At 39.7% G+C, this 20,901-nt stretch overlaps 2 protein-coding genes across 7 annotated transcripts in view; one reads left to right on the forward strand and one right to left on the reverse strand.

The window, feature by feature from the left end:
* The window catches only part of si:ch211-80h18.1 (otolith matrix macromolecule-62), a 29,327-nt gene extending 25,012 nt beyond the window's left edge, over positions 1-4,315 (forward strand). The window contains exons 32-37 of one of the 2 annotated variants that reach the window (XM_090227422.1): positions 765-797; positions 900-944; positions 1,362-1,400; positions 2,132-2,167; positions 3,166-3,210; positions 3,795-4,311. In XM_090227422.1, the coding sequence (XP_090083548.1) occupies positions 765-797; positions 900-944; positions 1,362-1,400; positions 2,132-2,167; positions 3,166-3,210; positions 3,795-3,829 (233 nt within the window). In that variant the 3' untranslated portion in view covers positions 3,830-4,311. 2 annotated transcript variants of the gene reach the window in all.
* Positions 4,316-4,463: 148 nt separating this feature from the next.
* hsf1 (heat shock transcription factor 1) overlaps positions 4,464-20,901 on the reverse strand; it is a 33,657-nt gene continuing 17,219 nt past the window's right edge. The window contains exons 6-14 of one of the 5 annotated variants that reach the window (XM_021559490.3): positions 19,401-19,462; positions 19,184-19,292; positions 18,121-18,257; positions 17,386-17,610; positions 12,756-12,830; positions 11,938-12,043; positions 11,023-11,076; positions 10,385-10,445; positions 4,464-7,827 (exon numbers count right to left, since the gene is read on the reverse strand). In XM_021559490.3, the coding sequence (XP_021415165.1) occupies positions 7,619-7,827; positions 10,385-10,445; positions 11,023-11,076; positions 11,938-12,043; positions 12,756-12,830; positions 17,386-17,610; positions 18,121-18,257; positions 19,184-19,292; positions 19,401-19,462 (1,038 nt within the window). In that variant the 3' untranslated portion in view covers positions 4,464-7,618. 5 annotated transcript variants of the gene reach the window in all.

Genomic DNA, 20,901 nt, shown 5'->3' on the forward strand with positions numbered 1-20,901 from the left:
TGAGTTGCATTCAAAGAACACCATACCTACTGTGAAGCATGGGGGTGGAAACATCATGCTTTGGGGCTGTTTTTCTGCAAAGGGACCAGGACGACTGATCCGTGTAAAGGAAAGAATGAATGGGGCCATGTATCCTGAGATTTTGTGTGAAAACCTCCTTCCATCAGCAAGGGCATTGAAGATGAAACGTGGCTCGGTCTTTCAGCATGACAATGATCCCAAACACACCGCCCAGGCAACGAAGGAGTGGCTTCGTAAGAAGCATTTCAAGATCCTGGAGTGGCCTAGCCAGTCTCCAGATCTCAACCCCATAGAAAATCTTTGGAGGGAGTTGAAAGTCCGTGTTGCCCAGCAACAGCCCCAAAACATCACTGCTCTAGAGGTGATCTGCAAGGAGGAATGGGCCAAAATACCAGCAACAGTGTGTGAAAACCTTGTGAAGACTTACAGAAAACGTTTGACCTCTGTCATTGCCAACAAAGGGTATATAACAAAGTACTGAGAAACTTTTGTTATTGACCAAATACTTATTTCCCACCATAATTTGCAAATAAATTCATACAAAATCTTACAATGTGATTTTCTGGATTTCTTTTCTTCTCATTTTGTCCGTCCTAGTTGAAGTGTACCTATGATGAAAATTACAGGCCTCTCTCATCTTTTTAAGTGGGAGAACTTGCACAATTGGTGGCTGGCTAAATACTTTTTTGCCCCACTGTACGTCCAGGCGAGGAAGATGATAAGTATACATTTTTCAATTTCAGATTCTGTGCTTGGATTTGGACATGACACTACAGGTAAAATTCCATTTACAACAACATATCAGAAGTGCAAGATTTCTAAACCAAACAAGGCCCCTCACACAACACACTTGTAACATCATATACTCTGTCTCTCAGTTGTTGCAGAAGCACACAGTGTCTTCATTCAGACCGACTCCCCAGGTAAGTCCACACACACACACACACACACACACACACACACACACACACACACACACACACACACACCAATCTTATGACCTTAACATTTCAGAAAAAATAGATACACTTCCTCACAACACACACTAGCCTCCAAAAATATAATGTGAATGTATGCAATTCCATATGTATGTAATACCAATGTCTGTAATACAGACGCCAAAGTTGGTAGGGGTGAGTGAGGTTCCCTTACCACTCATTACTCATCAGAGATAGAGTACTATAAAGAGAATAGTGTCCCATCGTTCCTGGTAAAAAACCTTGCACAATATAGGGAATAGGATACCATTTGGGACACAGCCTTACTATACACTGCCAGTCACTAAATAACAAAACGAAATGCTTTAAGTCACCATGTTGAATCTCTCTTTTGTATTGTAGTCACAGCTGATGCACAAGGATCCACTCTACAGGCTTCCAGTAAGTCGGTACAGTATATTCATTTACGCAACCCCTTGACCTTGCACAAGTATCTGTTGCTCCTAAAGGCTTGATGAAATGAAAAGTAGTGGAAATAGTCCTTTGATCTTGGAGAGATAGCCCAGAGCAGGGGTGTCAAACTCACTTCCTGGAGGTCTGTGTGTCTCCTATTTTTGGTCATTTTTTTTCAATTCGTATCCAATTAGACCTAGAGAGGGGAGGTCCTAACCAATAAATTACCTTAGCCTAGTGGCTAGAGCATTGGACTAGTAACCGAAAGATTGCAAGTTCAAATCCCCAAGTTGACAAGGTACAAATCTGTCGTTCTGCTCCTGAACAGGCATTTAACACACTGTTCCTAGGCTGTCATTGAAAATAAGAATTTGTTCTTAACTGACTTGCCTAGTTAAATAAAGGTAAAAAAAAAAAGATGTACAAGAGAGGATTGGAAACTTCAGAAACTCAGCCCATCAAAAATGGAGTTTGACACCCCTGCCATAGATTAATCAACCAATCAATCAAACAATCAATAAAAGGTATTTACAGCCCAACAGTTGCCATAAAGTGCTTTCCAGATCTTTGCAGTTAACCATAGTCTAAGTAGTGATAGACATGTAATGGTGTGAAATGCATTGACATTGATGACAGACAGCCCTGGTTGCCCGTTCACGGTGGTCTCCCCCTGCTCTGTTCGTAGGGTCTGTGTTCATGCAATGTCTTTGTCCAAACAGGTCATCCTGGTGTAACAGAACAGACACAGCCTGCTGGTAAGCTTCATAAGAGTTCAGGTTTAAACTCTGTTACATGGCTGCGTTTATACAGGCAGCCCAATTCTGATTTTTTTCTGATATTCTTTTTTAACCAATCAAATCAGCTCTTTTGCCCATAATTAGGCAAAAGATCAGAAAAGGGTCTGCCTTTGTAAACACAGCCTTATACAGATGTCTCAGTAATGTTGATATCTAGCTATCTATCAATTTGACTACAAATGCTGCGTTGACACAGGCATCCCAATTCCAATCTTTTGCCCGATTATTGGCAAAAGAGCTGATCTGACTGGTCAAAAGACCAATTAGTGAAAATAAAGATCAGAATTGGACTGATTGTGTATATGCAGCAAAAGTAATTGAAATAGCAAAATGGATCCATGTGACAAATTTAGCAGTTTTAGTAAAGGTGATATTTTGTTGTGCAGGCTAAATGGGTAGTACGGCCTAATAAGGCTCTGTTTACACAGACACACTAAGAACCCAAAGCAGATTTTCTTTCTATATCCAATCTTTTTTTCTGACTGTCCACACTCAGTTTTATATGTGACCAATATCAGATTTGCACATTCATGCTGATGTAGCCTCTGAAGTAGCACACAGATGCCATGTTCATTTCCTGTCACTGTTCCTTAACATTTTGGGGTGGTTGTCATGGTAACGCATGAGGTCACATATGGAGGATAGGTTTTTGTATCAGGACTCAGATCCATATATGGAGGTAGTATAAATTGGAATTCAAAAGATCAGATTCCATGTGTTGTTTTGCTGTTTACACATTAGAGAAAATATCAGATAGGTATCAGATATGCAAATAATTGGCAAAAGATCTGAATTGGGCTGACTGTGTAAACACAGCCTAACTTGTTATTTAGCACAGGATTGCACAGCTTTCAGATATTACAATGCTGTGTCATTATGACAGCATATATTGAACCACTCAGTGAACAGATGCTCAAGGGCTCTTTTCTTTCCTCGGTTTTGCTTGCTCTTTCCAGTTTCCGCAACTGAACAGTACAACCCATCTGGTCAGGGTCCTGAAGGTAGGTTTCTCAGCTCCTTATAACATCTCTCTCATGTCTCTCTCTTCTTTTAAAAACATGATTAAATGACAAAAGCCTTGTTTTATTTACATGATGTACTCCCCTGTCAAAACACAATATCTTACAACTAATACTTTTTATTACACTGTATTAACTACAGTAGTAAGATGGCAAAGTTTCTGACTGCAAGGTTTCAGGTGATAATACAGTGCTGTTAAACTGTACCTTTGAAAGAGAGACAAAGGTAAGCTCCTGATTGGTACTACAAGTATAACAATTGTGAGCAAGTAAAAATGAAGGACACTAAAGTAGTATTACTGCCTCTGAGGTAGGACTCAATGCTACAGTATACTGCTAATATACTCAATATGCTGTAATTCTACAATATATTGCATTACTTTTTTAACATTAAAGGGGTAGTTCACACAAGTTATGGATTTTTGTCTCGTCCATAGACTGCTCACAGGGTAAGGAAACCAAAATGTAATTTAGTAATTTGGATGAACTATCGCTTCAGTCACCTCTTAGATAGATGAATTACAGATATGTGTGTCAGAGACTAAAATACATCTTCACTTCTGAAGGTGCAGAAAATGTGGAACTGGAGGATACCTGCTGACTTCCATATGAAGCCTCGTGTCAAGTTTCTACGCTACAGATTTCAGTGTACGGACCAGTCTGCATGGCAGAGAAACAGTGATCCAGCCCACTAGCAAATCTAGTTGTTTGTGTCTATGTTTGTTTGTTTGAACTTTGTCTATTTAAACTTAAAGATGACACTGTAAGTAAACTTTTTGCGCACTTGTTAATAGACGTTTTGTTTCATTCGTTGCATATATGACAAAAAGACAAGAGGGTACTAAGGAGAACCCTCTGACTCAGATGAATATGGCTCATACAAAAGCGTCATCCCTACGAATATTGTTGTACAAAAGCTCAAACAATATACTGAATCTTTATGAAGCTTTGTTATTTTGTCATTTCCACAAGTACTGTATTTCCCAGTTTAGAAAATGTGAGAAATAATAATTTTGTGTCAGAAATTGTACATTGCGAAATGTATATCAAAGTAATCTCTACATTAAAAGGAACATCTATTTTGAACATCACTCATTTTTCTCCATATTTTTCACATACGGAAGTGGGGAGCAATGTTTATGCAATCCATGTGCCTGTTCAACTGATTAATCAGCCATTATTTACAACTAAAATAGAACCTTAAATGCAGTAACGTATTATGGATATGCAAATAATTTATTTCAAAACAACCATGTTTATTTAAAACATACCATACACAAAATATTGTTCTCATGCGTAATTTGGGTTTCTCAGGCTGTGCCATTGTGTTATGGTGGAACTGGTAAAAGTGCTTAACAATGTACAATTCAGCACATCAATATACTCCAATACTTCCCCTTTCTTAAAAGGAGTTAATTACAAAAAAAAAACAGTTTGAACAAACTTAAAACAAACTCTGGGGGAAGTATGCGTAAATTCACAAAGTTCCTCACACTTGAACCAAGATTCAATGATTCATTTGTTTTCCTAGACAAGGATTTGACTATAAAATAATAACGCTCGAGGGAAACAGGCTTCCAGAAAATGAATGAATAGCATATGATTGATAAGACATTGGAGAATATACAGTGCATTCGGACAGTATTCAGACCCCTTTATTTTTTTTACGTTACAGGGCTCCCAAGTGACGCAGCGGTCTAAGGCACTGCATCTCAGTGCTAGAGGTGTCACTACAGACACCCTGGTTCGATTCCAGGCTGTATCACAACCAGCCATGATTGGGAGTCCCATAGGGCGGAACACAATTGGCCCAGCATCATTCGGTTTTGGAAGGTGTAGGCCGTCATTGTTAAAAAAAACTTTAAAAGCCTTAATCTAAAATGGATTAAATAAAAACATTTCCTCAACCTACAAACAATACCCCATAATAACAAAGTGAAAACAGGTTTTTGGATGTTTATTTTTTATTTATAAAAAACTAAACAGAAATACTTTATTTACAAAAATATTCAGACCCTTTGTTATGAGACTTAGCGCTCGGTGCATCCTGTTTCCATTGATGATCCTTGAGATGTTTCTACAACTTGATTGGAGTCCACCTGTGGTAAATTCATTTGATTGGACATGATATGGCGAGGCACACACTTGTCTATATAAGGTCTGAAGGTTGACAGTGCATGTCAGGGCAAAAACCAAGCCATGAGGTTGAAGGAATTGTCCGTAGACCTCAGAGACAGGATTGTGTCAAGGGACGGTACCAAAAAATGTCTGCAGCATTGAAGGTCCCCAAGAACACAGTTTCCTCCATCATTCTTAAATGCGAGCGGTTTGGAATCACCAAGACTATTCCTACAGCTGGCCGCCCGGCCAAACTGAGCAATTGGGGGTGAAGGGCCTTGGTAAGGGAGGTGACCAAGAACCCAATGGTCACTCTGACAGAGCTCCAGAGTTCCTCTGTGGAGATGGGAGAAACTTCCAGAAGGACAACCATCTCTGCAGCACTCCAGAGCGCTCAGGACCTCAGACTGGGGTGAAGGTTCACCTTCCAACAGGACAACGACCCTAAGCACACAGCCACACAGCACACAGCCAAGACAATGCAGGAGTTGCTTCGGGACAAGTCTCAATGTCCTTGAGTGGCCAAGCCAGAGCCTGGACTTGAACCCAATCAAAGATCTCTGGAGACCTGAAAATAGCTGTGCAGCGACACTCCCCATCCAACCTGACAGAACTTGGGAGGATCTCCAGAGAAGAATGGAAGAAACTCCCCAAATACAGGTGTACCAAGCTTGTAGTGTCATACCCAATAAGACTTGAGGCTGTAATCACTGCCAAAGGTGATTCAACAAAGTAGAGTGAAGGGTCTGAATACTTATGTAAATGTGATATTTCAGTTTTGCATTTTTAATACATTAACAAAATACTGTTTTTGCTTTGTCATTATGGGGTACTGTCTGTAGATTGATGAGGAAAAAAACAAATGTTATCCATTTTAGAACACGGCTGCAACATAACAAAATGTGGAAAAACGTCAAGGGTTCTGAATCCTTGCCGAATGCACTGTACATGGAATCCTGCTTTAAATTCAAATCATTTCTATCCCAAAAAGCAATCCACATAATGGGATGTGCTGGCTGGTATAGAAGGATTAACCCAGGATATTCTGTCAATCTCTTGTCACATACAGAAAGCATCTTAAAAGCAGTCTATTGTACACTTGTACAAAGGGCCAGTCTTAAGTCAGTGGATTTGGTTTCAAGAAATCTAAACCAAATCAGTTCGATTTGATTTCAAGACATGAATGCTAACTGTGAACAAAGGCAGATGGGTTATCTACTAGAAAACTCTATGCCATTCAGCTGTCTGACGTGTAATATTTTATTGACAGTTGGTCATCTAGTCTTTAAGAAAAAATGCTTAAAGAAAAAAATATGAATTGCCATTCAATACTCAATGTTTCATTATAGTATTAAAAAAATCAATATGATTTTGTCATCCAGACTATGTGCATGTGAACATTGACACTTCTGAGGGCTAGAGTAAGTAGTATTTGGTGTTTTGGAGAACTCTGTCTAAAATAAATTAATGTATGGTTCTTTAAACAACAAGTAATAAAATGAAACCATCTTAGATACGAAAGTAGAACTATAAGGTGCTGAAATACCAACAGCATTCCATTATGAATTATGTAAGGGAAAATGTCAAAGAAAACACTTCCTGCATCTAATGTGAATAAAACAACATATTGGTGCAGCACAAAGATTCAAACACTTAAAAAATGATGATTAAGGTACAATCCTTATATCAATAAGTGAAAGCGCAAGAACCTAAACATTAAAAAAAAGAAACACAAAAACCGTTTTTTTTCTCATGAAACAGTCAAGCCACATCCCTTGGATAGTGAGTCTAAAAGAACAGAGTTGACGAGAGAGAAATGATTCAGGTGGAGTCTAATGGACCACACACACACCTTTGAAATGTATTCGATCTTTACACTTGGTATAACAAAAAAAAATATTCTGCATACTTCCACTTTTAATAATTAAAGGAGCTTGGTGAACAATGCTTAAAACTTGACCTAGTAATGATTATGATTGAGCTTTATTTGTGTCCGCCAGTAAGATCACAGATAATTCAACCCAGGAAGTCCTTTCCATGGGCTGAATAAACCATGCCAGTAGCGTAAGTCGAACATTTGGTTTGATTCATCTAAGCAAAATTCTTTCAATACGTAGTTTAAGCCTTAAAATGAATGAAAATCAATAGCTCAGAGAATAATGAACACCATAATAATACATGTTTTAACAGGTTGATTTTTCATCATCTGTACATTAACATAATGACAAAAAACAAAACACTGCAATACATCACTTTATAAAAAAAAAATGCTTTAGGATAGTTCGGGCTTGTCTGGTGCTGCTGTGTGGTAGTCGGTAGTGAGGAGCGAGATGGTAGGGTCCTCTTCAGGGTCCTGGTCTTGGGTGAAATACGAGTCCCCCTCCAGCTCCAGCAGAGTGGGGAGGTCCGCTCCGCCATTCTCATTGGTCAGTGGGTCAGTCAGTAGCATTGGCTGGGAGGTGTACTGGACCAGCTGCTTCCCTGCTTTAGTGAACATAGAAAAACATGAAACTATGATCTATGAAGACAGCGAGATCTTTTTAGTTTATTTAACCTTTATTTAACTTTAACTAGATATCTATGGAGTTTCCATAGCCCCATTTACACTGCATGAAGTATTACATTGAAAGTGTTAATGTTTTTTCACTATGACATTTTAAAGGTTGATTCAAGTGTGTTAATTTCCGCAGTATGTAGTATGTATTATGTAGTATGATGAGTAGCATGCGTGGAGTATGATGGTTTTTAGGCAATCCGACTAAATCCACATAGGAATTTGTTATCCATCTGTCATTCTCATTGAAAGCAAGTCGGAAAAGCAGTAGATCCATTTGCATGCTTCCCGTTTTTAAGTTTAGTTTTTCACATACTAAGCTTTAAAACAGAAGAAAATACAATGTTTTGGGTTATTGAAAAAATACAGTATTTCACAGTGGTTAATTGGTCCAAAGTTGTGTCACAAACTTAAATTAGGCAAACGGTTTAGAATTTGGTCACACTTTATTTGGATAACATAGTATCAACAAACTATCTGTTGATAAGCAACTGCTTGCTAAGGTTACGGTTGGGTTTAGAATAAGAGTCAGGGTAACAGTTAAGGTTAGGAGAGTTGAAATGTTACGGATAGTCTGTAGAGCATCTATGGACGGACTATCCAAATAAAGTATTACCTACAATTTTAAACAACCAGGAAATGTTGGAGTGTTTTCTACATATTGCAAGAAGTGACAGAGGTCTCATTATCATATTTCGCAGCATGCTTTGTTGCAGGTAGATTATTTTGAATGGTTTGTTTCAATATCTTTGTTTTATACATTGGTCATTATTGATCTTATGGTATACAAAGAAAAATAACATACAGATTGGGTTAGTGGTTGGATTTATTGCAAGCGTTACCGAGATTGTGTAAACGGGAACAACTATCTAAGTAGTATTTTCAAATTACACCTTCCAGCCTAGCAATAACTTTGACAGCCGGTTGTGGTTCATGTAAAGTTCAGATTGTTGGATGTCCTCCTCCTGGCTTACATAAGGAATTAGATGTCATGGTAATCGGTGGTAACATTATCATTCATTCAAATAGCACAATGGGAAATATGCAAATGAGGCTTTAGTCTCTACAGTGTTAAAAAGGTAGTAAAGTACTAAAGGGAAAATGATTGAAATTCAGATGATTGAAATTCAAAACACAGAAAAGTGTAAAATGGCATGGGAGCATATTAAAAACATAGAAAGGTGTAAAATGGCATGGGAGCATATTAAAAACATAGAAAAGTGTAAAATGGCATGGGAGCATATTAAAAACACAGAAAAGTGTAAAATGGCATGGGAGCATATTAAAAACACAGAAAAGTGTAAAATGGCATGGGAGCATATTAAAAACACAGAAAAGTGTAAAATGGCATGGGAGCATATTAAAAACACAGAAAAGTGTAAAATGGCATGGGAGCCAATTAAAAACACAGAAAAGTGTAAAATGGCATGGGAGCCAATTAAAAACACAGACAATTGTAAAATGGCATGGGAGCATATTAAAAACATAGAAAAGTGTAAAATGGCATGGGAGCATATTAAAAACATAGAAAAGTGTAAAATGGCATGGGAGCATATTAAAAACATAGAAAAGTGTAAAATGGCATGGGAGCATATTAAAAACATAGAAAAGTGTAAAATGGCATGGGAGCATATTAAAAACACAGAAAAGTGTAAAATGGCATGGGAGCATATTAAAAACATAGAAAAGTGTAAAATGGCATGGGAGCATATTAAAAACATAGAAAAGTGTAAAATGGCATGGGAGCATATTAAAAACATAGAAAAGTGTAAAATGGCATGGGAGCATATTAAAAACACAGAAAAGTGTAAAATGGCATGGGAGCATATTAAAAACATAGAAAAGTGTAAAATGGCATGGGAGCATATTAAAAACACAGAAAAGTGTAAAATGGCATGGGAGCATATTAAAAACATAGAAAAGTGTAAAATGGCATGGGAGCATATTAAAAACACAGAAAAGTGTAAAATGGCATGGGAGCATATTAAAAACATAGAAAAGTGTAAAATGGCATGGGAGCATATTAAAAACACAGAAAAAAGTGTAAAATGGCATGGGAGCATATTAAAAACACAGAAAAGTGTAAAATGGCATGGGAGCATATTAAAAACACAGAAAAGTGTAAAATGGCATGGGAGCGAATTAAAAACACAGAAAAGTGTAAAATGGCATGGGAGCATATTAAAAACACAGAAAAGTGTAAAATGGCATGGTAGCATATTAAAAACACAGAAAAGTGTAAAATGGCATGGGAGCGAATTAAAAACACAGACAAGTGTGAAACCACAGTAGTTTTGACTAAATGGGGTGGGACTATATAAACCCCAAACTGGTGTTGAATTTCACTCCATGGGAGTTGAATTAACTCTTGCAATTTTACTGTGTAGTAGCAGTAGTATCAGAACACGGTCACATAAAAGCAAAATTAATATTTACAAAATAATGCATAGTCAGCATGATATACAGTATATTAGGAGTTTTTACCTGTGCAGTTGTCACTTCTCTCAGCCCCTTTGGGTGAATCTGATGAAAGCAAGTCCTGGATCTATAAAAACGGAGGGGGCCACAGTGTGAGACACTGGCTTATTTTATGAACAATACAAAAGGAAGTAAATAGCTAAAGACACAATCCCCTTGCCCTGCTACGGCAGCAGATCTATATCCATACCCCTTCAACCCCATCTCCCAAAGACTACCCTCTGGCAAATGGTTCAGGTCAATCACGACCAAAACCTCCCGCCACCTGAACAGGTTCTTCCCTCGTGCCGTGGCCCTCACCAACCAGCCACCTTGTCTACGATGATCTTTTCATCCATGGACTATGCACCCTGCACTCTCATAGAACTGCACATTGCTCTTTGCACACAGAATTACACAATCCAGATGTTATGTACACAACGAACATCACGCTATCACGCACCTGCCCTTTGCACCAAGCACCTCTGCATCTGCCCTTTGACAGACCCTTATATATATATTTCCCCTATTGTACATCACCCTGTAAATTGTTTTATCTATACATGCACAACTCATAATGTAGTCTGTAGTTTTTAGCTTGGTGTTCATTGTGTACATAGAATGTGGATTGTGTACATGCTGTGTCTAGAATCTGTCTAACTTACACAGTCAAGGCTCTCCAAGTCGAATTCAGAGCCAGGCAGGGAAGAACTGAAGAACTGAAAGACAAGTAGTTGAAGAAAATGTGATTATCCCCTGGGGTTTTTCAGCAGAATCATATCAATAATAACATTCACAAGGAATAAGACAATATACATTGAGTGTACAAAACATTAAGAACACCTTCCTAATATTGAGTTACACCCCCCTCCTCCTTTTGCCCTCAGAACATCCTCCATTCATCGGGGCATGGACTCTACAAAGTGTCGAAAGCATTCCACAGGGATGCTGGCCCATGTTGATGCCAATGCTTCCCACATTTGTGTCAAGTGGATGTCCTTTGGATGGTGCGCCATTCTTCATACACCTACTATTATACCCCGTTCAAAGGCACTTAAATATTTTGTCTTGCCCATTCACCCTCTGAATGGCACACATGTACAATCCATGTCTCAAGGCTTAAAAAATCATTCTTTAACCAGTCTCTAACTGCATCTAATTGCTTTAAATGAGAATGTGTTCTCAGTCAACTTACCTGGTAAAATAAGGGTAAAATATATATATATATATTTTTTTTTACAAAATCCACTGATTGAAGTGGATTTAACAAGTGAAATCAATAAGGGATCATAGCTTTCACCTGGTCAGTCTGTGTCATAGAAACATCCTGACGTTTTGTAAAACCAGTGTGCACAAACATAACATGAACCATAAACTCTCTCTGTGTAGTCACAGTCACCTCACACCAAGTTGACCAACAAAGCCAGTCCCTTTAAAAAAAAAAGTCACCTAGAAATGTCACCTAGAAATGCAGAGTGACAAACCTCACTGCACATTCTTATTTGACGAGTCACAGTGTCCCACACAGTAAATGCCTCAGCATACGGTTGTTGGGACAGAAAAACAAAGCCTGAACTTACTTCAAAGAGGGGTGAGGACTCGAAATTGATGGACTGCGCGTTTAGGATAGTCTGGAGGTTTTCCAGGCCATTGTCGATGCTGTCCAAATGGTCACTCAGCTCACTCCTACACCAACAAACAAAACATGGTTCATATTTATACGTTTCTGAAGATCTCCCTGACTAAACACGCATTAAAGCAAATTAGCGGTTTAAAACAAATGGTAGTAAAATCACCCAACACAACTCATTTCATATGAGCAACAGAAGCCATTGGAACAGCGCTGAGTGGGCCACACAATCACCGAGTTGTGAGCCTGATCCCCAGAACGTGGAATAGTCTGCCTTTCCCCTACAGTTCACTGGGCCTGCCACATTAAAACACACTCACAGAATGATTGACCTTTGACCTAAATGGAGGGTAGCATTTGGGGTTGTGCAGATAGATTAACATTTGGACAAAACATGCTCAATCAGATGTTTTTTCAAGCCTGTGTGTTCAAAACATGATCAATTATCAATAATGATGTTCTCAGTTGGTGCCAAATACTGAGACCTATCAAATATTGAGACGCACTATCTGTTTGTAGACCAAGAGAACAGGTTGTCACATCCAGGGATAGGGTAAATTATTAGAAATTATACGCAATAATGACTGATCTAATATATTTGCTCAATATAGACATCACTTTGTTAATTTCTCTCATTACACACAGGCTTGACAGATTGTTTTCTGGGCTTGTTGCTGGTGGCAATGTCAGGTACAGGCAGCAGCGTCAAACAAGTGTTCTGGGGGGAGGACAACATAACAGGGTTTGTGGGACAACTGAAATGCTAACCCTGGGTGAGGTCTGAGGTGTAGAGTCGAGGAGGGGCTGGGGAAGAGGCGAGAGACCTCTGACATCTGTGTAGAACTGAAAAGATAAAAGCACAACAGCTGGAGAGAGAGGAGATCATAGCACTACTACACACTGCACCCCATAGGTTGACTAGAGCCCAGGAATGGGGATCACATTGGCTACTCGACTTCTCATTGGCTGAAAATAAGAATAAGGGCAGAAAGGAAGAGGCAAAGTAAGAGGTTTCCACTCTTGCCAAAATCTGTTCAAAATAAACCCAATGTGTTTCCATGGGCTTATTTTGGACCTAAGTTTGTCGACGACTTCCATTGGGCGGAGACATGAGCATCTCATCATTATATACTGATCTCTGATAAGGGCATTGGTACCACAGGAAAAGGGACATTGAATGGCTGCTGGTTTAAAATGGAATCCTGCTGAAAGAAATATTAAGCCACAACATACAGTGCCTTCAGAAAGTATTTACACCCCTTGACTTTTTGTTGTTGTTACAGCCTGAATTTAAAATGAATTAAATGTAGATTTTGTGTCACTGATCTACACACAATACCCCATAATGTCAAAGTGGAATTTTGTTTGCGGAATATTTTCAAAATACAAAATGAGAAGCTGAAATGTTTTAAGTCAATAGGTATTCAACCCCTTTCTTATGGCAAGCCTAAATTAGGTCAGGAGTAAAAATGTGCTTAAGAAATCACACAATAAGTTGCATGGACTCATTATGTGGTTAAAAATATTTTTGAATGACTACCTCATCTCTCTGTACCCCACACAATTATCTGTAAGGTCCCTCATTTGAGCAGTGCATTTCAAACACAGATTCAACCACAAAAAACAGATATTTTTTTCTCAAATCCTCGCAAAGACTGATAGATGTGTAAAAACACTGAATATCTCTTTAAGCATGGTGAAGTTATTAATTAGGCTTTGGATAGTGTATCAACACACCCAGTCACTACAAAGACACAGGTGTCCTTCCTAATTCACCTGATGGCGAGGAAGGAAACTGCTCAGGGATTCTCATGAGGCCATTGGTGATCTTAAAACAGTCAGAGTTTGTTGGTTGTGATGAGAAAACTGAGGATGGATCAACAACATTGTAGTTACTAACCTAAATGAAAAGAAGAAAGCCTGTACAGAACACAAATATTCCAAAACATGCATCCTTAAGTGCAACAAGGCACTTAAGTTATACTGCAAAACATGTGGTAAAGAAATTAACTTTATGTACTGAATACAAAGTGTTATGTTTGAGAAAAACCCAACATAACATCACTGATTACCACTCTTCATATTTTCAAGCATTGTGGTGCCTGCATCATGGTATGGGTATGCTTGTCATTGGCAAGGATTAGGGAGGTTTTATTGGGGATAAAAAGAAACAGAATACAACTAAGCACAGGCAAATCCTAGAGGAAAACCTGGTTCAGTCTGCTTTCCAACAAACTTTCCAACAGACTGGGAGACAAATTCACTTTCAGCAGGACAATAACCTTAAACACAAGACCAAATAAACACTGGAGTCTCTTAACTAAACAACATTGGATGTTCCAGGCCTAGTTACAGTTTTGACAAAAATTGGCTTGAAAATCTATTATTTGATATATATTTTTACCTTTATTTAACTAGTCAAGTCAGTTAAGAACAAATTCTTATTTTCAATGACGGCCTAGGAACAGTGGCAAGACTTAGAAATATATTTCTAGCAATGATCAACAATCAACTTGACAGTGCTTGAAGAATAAAAAAAAAAGAGAACAGGAAACATATTGTATAATCCAGGTATGGAATGCTCTTAGACACTTGCCTAAACATACTTACTGCTTTAAATTGCAGCAAGAGGTGATTCTAATGTTTTTTCACCGGGGGGGGGGGGGGGGGGGGGGTTATATCTACGTAATCAAGCTACAGTGCCTTGCGAAAGTATTCGGCCCCCTTGAACTTTGCGACCTTTTGCCACATTTCAGGCTTCAAACATAAAGATATAAAACTGTATTTTTTTGTGAAGAATCAACAACAAGTGGGACACAATCATGAAGTGGAACGACATTTATTGGATATTTCAAACTTTTTTAACAAATCAAAAACTGAAAAATTGGGCGTGCAAAATTATTCAGACCCCTTAAGTTAATACTTTGTAGCGCCACCTTTTGCTGCGATTACAGCTGTAAGTCGCTTGCGGTATGTCTCTATCAGTTTTGCACATCGAGAGACTGACATTTTTTCTCATTCCTCCTTGCAAAACAGCTCGAGCTCAGTGAGGTTGGATGGAGAGCATTTGTGAACAGCAGTTTTCAGTTCTTTCCACAGATTCTCGATTGGATTCAGGTCTGGACTTTGACTTGGCCATTCTAACACCTGGATATGTTTATTTTTGAACCATTCCATTGTAGATTTTGCTTTATGTTTTGGATCATTGTCTTGTTGGAAGACAAATCTCCGTCCCAGTCTCAGGTCTTTTGCAGACTCCATCAGGTTTTCTTCCAGAATGGTCCTGTATTTGGCTCCATCCATCTTCCCATCAATTTTAACCATCTTCCCTGTCCCTGCTGAAGAAAAGCAGGCCCAAACCATGATGCTGCCACCACCATGTTTGACAGTGGGGATGGTGTGTTCAGCTGTGTTGCTTTTACGCCAAACATAACGTCTTGCATTGTTGCCAAAAAGTTCAATTTTGGTTTCATCTGACCAGAGCACCTTCTTCCACATGTTTGGTGTGTCTCCCAGGTGGCTTGTGGCAAACTTTAAACAACACTTTTTATGGATATCTTTAAGAAATGGCTTTCTTCTTGCCACTCTTCCATAAAGGCCAGATTTGTGCAATATACGACTGATTGTTGTCCTATGGACAGAGTCTCCCACCTCAGCTGTAGATCTCTGCAGTTCATCCAGAGTGATCATGGGCCTCTTGGCTGCATCTCTGATCAGTCTTCTCCTTGTATGAGCTGAAAGTTTAGAGGGACGGCCAGGTCTTGGTAGATTTGCAGTGGTCTGATACTCCTTCCATTTTAATATTATCGCTTGCACAGTGCTCCTTGGGATGTTTAAAGCTTGGGAAATATTTTTGTATCCAAATCCGGCTTTAAACTTCTTCACAACAGTATCTCGGACCTGCCTGGTGTGTTCCTTGTTCTTCATGATGCTCTCTGCGCTTTTAACGGACCTCTGAGACTATCACAGTGCAGGGGCATTTATACGGAGACTTGATTACACACAGGTGGATTGTATTTATCATCATTAGTCATTTAGGTCAACATTGGATCATTCAGAGATCCTCACTGAACTTCTGGAGAGAGTTTGCTGCACTGAAAGTAAAGGGGCTGAATAATTTTGCACGCCCAATTTTTCAGTTTTTGATTTGTTAAAAAAGTTTGAAATATCCAATAAATGTGGTTCCACTTCATGATTGTGTCCCACTTGTTGTTGATTCTTCACAAAAAAATACAGTTTTATATCTTTATGTTTGAAGCCTGAAATGTGGCAAAAGGTCGCAAACTTCAAGGGGGCCGAATACTTTCGCAAGGCACTGTATATTAGTGATTTATTTTTCATTAATCATGAATAAATGTTTGAATTTTTCTTCCACTCTGACAAGAGTATTTTCAGTAGATCGTTCACCAAAATTGACAATTAAATCTATTTTAGTCCCCCTTTGTAACACAACAAAATGTGGGAAAAGTAAAGGGGTGTGAATACTTTCTGAAAGCACTGTATGTAATGTACAGTCTAGGTTCCATTAGAGAGTACGATTTCTAGAAAATAAAAAACAATTTTAACTCATCTCAACAGTGACACAGAAGTCAATGACTGAGACATCAAGAAAGGAAAAAAGAAAAAGGTAAAAAAAAGTTGAAAATTGCATTTCTCTGCCCATAAATCTACACATCTGTAGATGCAGATTTACAGCATTAGTTTGATTAAACGGCAAGTAACTTATTATGTACAGTTAGTAGCAACAGTCAGGATCCTAAAACTAAAAAGCCAAGATGAAATGCAATAAATCAACAGAACTATGTCTAAAATGCCAACGAATCCATGTTTGGTTTAAAATTATTTGCCTAGTCTTTGAAGTGTATACTTAGAAAAACCAGAGAAAGGCCAGTGGGTTGTGTATGTAGAGCTTGTTGAACGATGGTGTGTATTAAACTAGCATAAAGCGCTAACAGCTGCCTAAACTGTTCATCAGTGGAGGAGCTTCTCTGAATCCCTAGCACATCCTCTTGATGCAATGTGACGTGATACACATAGAGATGGTTGAGCATGGGGAGAAGCATAGGGCAATGGGCTGGCTGCAGACATCCACTGGCATGCGACGACTGATTATCAAGGCAATGAAACGCTAGCGTGATGCAAGTGGATCTTAAGCTATGGAAAAACCGCAATGGCGAATAGCGAAAAGCAGCGGGTGGCCTTCCTATCGCCGCAGTGTGTTTTAGGCAATTAGATTGACAAGGAATCCTTTAAGGGGAAGTGAACAAATTAACACGACTGTAGAAGGGGAGAATTAGGCTCATTGTGGTCATATCTGTTGACCTGTGCTAGGTGGGAGGGACTGAGGGACAGACTGGCAGTGGGACCTGATCACGATGACATCATGGGAATCACTCACTTGTCTAGACAGGCGAGGCTGAGACACTTTTGCTCCGTAGGGGTCGTTGGGGCAGGGGACGCGTTAGGCTCGTTGCTCTCCTGCAGGATGGAGTTGATGAAGGTGATGGGGGACAGGGGAGTGTCTACCTGGACTCCTGCCCCACCGATCACGGCCTCGGCCGGACAGACCTCCTCCAACACGGGACTGGACGGCTCCTCCTTTATGTGGACCAATGGGCTCGTGCTGAAGACAGGAAGAGAAATGGGGTAATTTAGTTTATTCTTGGATAGTTGGTATGGGGTCAGGAATTGTTCCTGAATCCTGACTTGACCAGGAAAAGCTTTAGGCCTTAGTTCAGGGTTCCCCAACTGGCGGCCCGCGGGTGATTTTATTTGCCTATCAAATCAACTCCAAGTGATTTTCATTTTGGAAATTGGTTCCAAAGTAATCCCACGCATAATAGAGAGGTATGAAAATCGTATACAAATGTAAGCAAGGTTTGAATTTATTTTAATTTAATTTTACCTTTATTTAACCAGGCAAGTCAGTTAAGAACAAATTCTTATTTTCAATGACGGCCTGTTCAGGGGCAGAACGACAGATTTGTACCTTGTCAGCTCGGGGATTTGAACTTGCAACCTTTCGGTTACTAGTCCAACGCTCTAACCACTAGGCTACCCTGCCGCCCCGGAAACAAAAAAAACAACAAACACATTTAACAGATGGTTGATGAAATGAGGCAAGCTCACTAACCTTTCCTCTATCCACTCATTAGTGACCTCCACAGGGCTGGCCTGTGCCAGGTCGGTGACGTCAGAGATTATGGGGCCGTTGTTAAGAGACGGCTCTGCCGTGAAGAGACCGGTATTGGTGAATGGTGCGCCTGAGGCCTGGGAAGATGACACACATTCACATACATACTACAGCTGTACTGACATCCTAACAAGATCAGTTGAATTGTTTAGTTTTTTTAAAATACTTTTTTTGTACCCCTTGTTCTCCCCAATTTTGTGATATCCAAATTGGTCATTAGTCTTGTCCCGTCGCTGCAACTCCCCTACGGACTCGGGAGAGACGAAGGTCGAGAGCCAATCGTCCTCCGAAACACGATCCTGCCAAGCCGCAATGCTTCTTGACACACTGCAGTATCTGGAAGCCAGCAGCACCAATGTGTCAGAGGAAACACCGTACAGCTGGCGACCGAAGTCAATGTGCATATGCCCGGCCCAACACAAGGAGTCGCTAGATCGCGATGGGACAAGGACATCCTGGCCGGCCAAAACTTCCCCTAACCCGGACGACAATGGGCCAATTGTGAGCCACCTCATGGGTCTCCCGGTCTCGGGCCGGCTACGTCACAGCCTAGGATCGAACCCGGGTCTGTAGTGACGCCATAGACTACTGCGCCACTCGGGAGGCCCTCTAACAAGATCAGATGCGTAACACAAGCTCAATAACAACACACCTTTCTTAGTGGCGCTCCAGCGACCACACCTCTGAATGAACTAGCTTACCCCTGTCTGGTTAAAAGACCAATAAACTTAAAAAGTGACTTACAGTAAGTCCTCAGGTCTGAGATATGAATTAGCCATCTGTGACTGATGAAGTATTTTCTGGAGATTGTCACCATTTTGTGTACTTACCTCACTAGCCTACATCAAAACATGACTTACAAATCAAGTTGTCCATATCATAACTCAATTGTAAAGTACAGCTGTAAGCAATAGCATCAACTGTGAATTCACTCAGCCCGAGTTCCACTTCTACCACAGGGAGGTGCCAAGCTCGGCTAGGTTCCCGGTGATGCTGAACTCACGGAGATAGCAGGCGAGCCCTGCAGAGAGGCCTGAAGATGTTCCAGAGAGTACTGCCTGCTGAACTTGGGCAAGGAGTGGGCGGAGCTGCTGTCATTCAGCATCAGGGGACTTTAGTAGTTCCATAGAGAGGAGACACAAGACAAGAGTGAAACACTCACAACCCTTTACTGGTTCACTATTTGACTGAATGTGCGGTAGCTATGTTAAATGACTTGCATCTTTCTCTTCATCCCCAGGACTCTGTTGGACTGCACCAGGGTCACTAGGAACTGGATGAGCTGTGGGAGACAGACACAGTTAGCAGTGGAGCTGGGTGATATTGGCAAATTTCACGATAAATAGAAGTATACATTTCTAACATTACATTTGCACCGGTTAGCCTACTTTTGTATATTGCCGTACCCTTATAACGTCAACTAATAGTTTGAATACTTTAACTATCAATTGAATCGTTAGCAAATGGTTGGTATGGTCTGTGTCAACATTCGGTTTATCGTCCCAGCTCTAGTTAGCAGGAGATGAGTGGTTGATATATTTGACCATTTAAAATCCACATATACACCCAGACACCAATGCAATGACAGTACAGGGTTGATTCTGGATCAAAAAAGGGCTTAGGTGGTGGGCGCGGCGATGGGCAGTTTGCCCGGCGGACTTTTTTTGGCTCCCCCATCCTGGCAGTGTAGAGAATTTTGGGGCATTTTTAAGCCAACTCTCTGCAATTCTACACATTTCTCCATGGGGCTGAGATACATTTTTGGAGTTTTAAAGCTAATTTCCTGCAACTCTATGCATTTTGCCATGGCTAGCGCTGTGTTTTTTTGTTGCTCAAACATAATATCAAATTCATTGTTTAAAAAAATCTAAATTCACCTTGACTGTCTAGATTATATTATCAAAAAATACAGTACCAAAAGTTTGGACACACCTAGGATTTTTCCACATTGTAGAATAATAGTGAAGACAACACACCTATGAAATAACACATATGGAATCATGTAGTAAGCAAAAAAGTGTTAAACAAATCAAAATATATTTTATATAATTTGAAATTCTTCAAAGTAGCCACCCTTTGCCTTGATGACATTTTTGCACACTCTTGGCATTCTCTCAACCAGCTTCATGAGGTAGTCACCTGGAATGCATTTCAATTAACAGGTGTGCCTTGTTGAAAGTTAATTTGTGGAATTTCTTTCCTTCTTAATGCGTTTCAGTAAATCAGTTGTGATGTGACAAGGTAGGGTTGGTATACAGAAGATAGCCCTAAAAATACCAAGAAATTGGTTATATTTTAACGTCTGCGTAGCCAGGAGCTAAAATAAAACTTGGTTCTATTTGTGACGCTTGATGTCCTGCGTCTCCCATCTCCTCATTGGTTTTTCAGAGCATATACCCACGTGGGTGAATGAAAGATGAACTGAGGTCCACACCCCAGTTGGTGGTGGTAATGCACCTTAAAGTTGGTTGCAAACCACCATAAAAAGTCAAAAGAAGAAGAAACCTGAAGGAAGAGAGATAATTACAAATGAACTCGGTTCACCATTTTATCTGTGGATTAATTGTCGGATTAGAGGACCTTGTGCATCAGGTCAATTAACAACCCAATGATTATATCCCAGGACAAATTAGCAACAGTAGCAACAGCAAGCTAGCTAGCTAAATTGCAATACATGTTTAATGCTTTTCGACCTGTCCACAAATGAATATAGTTGGTTCA

This window comes from Oncorhynchus mykiss, chromosome 30, assembly GCF_057628025.1.
Source record: "Oncorhynchus mykiss isolate SJ-2025 chromosome 30, ASM5762802v1, whole genome shotgun sequence".
In the NCBI taxonomy this organism is placed as follows: Eukaryota; Metazoa; Chordata; class Actinopteri; order Salmoniformes; family Salmonidae; genus Oncorhynchus; species Oncorhynchus mykiss.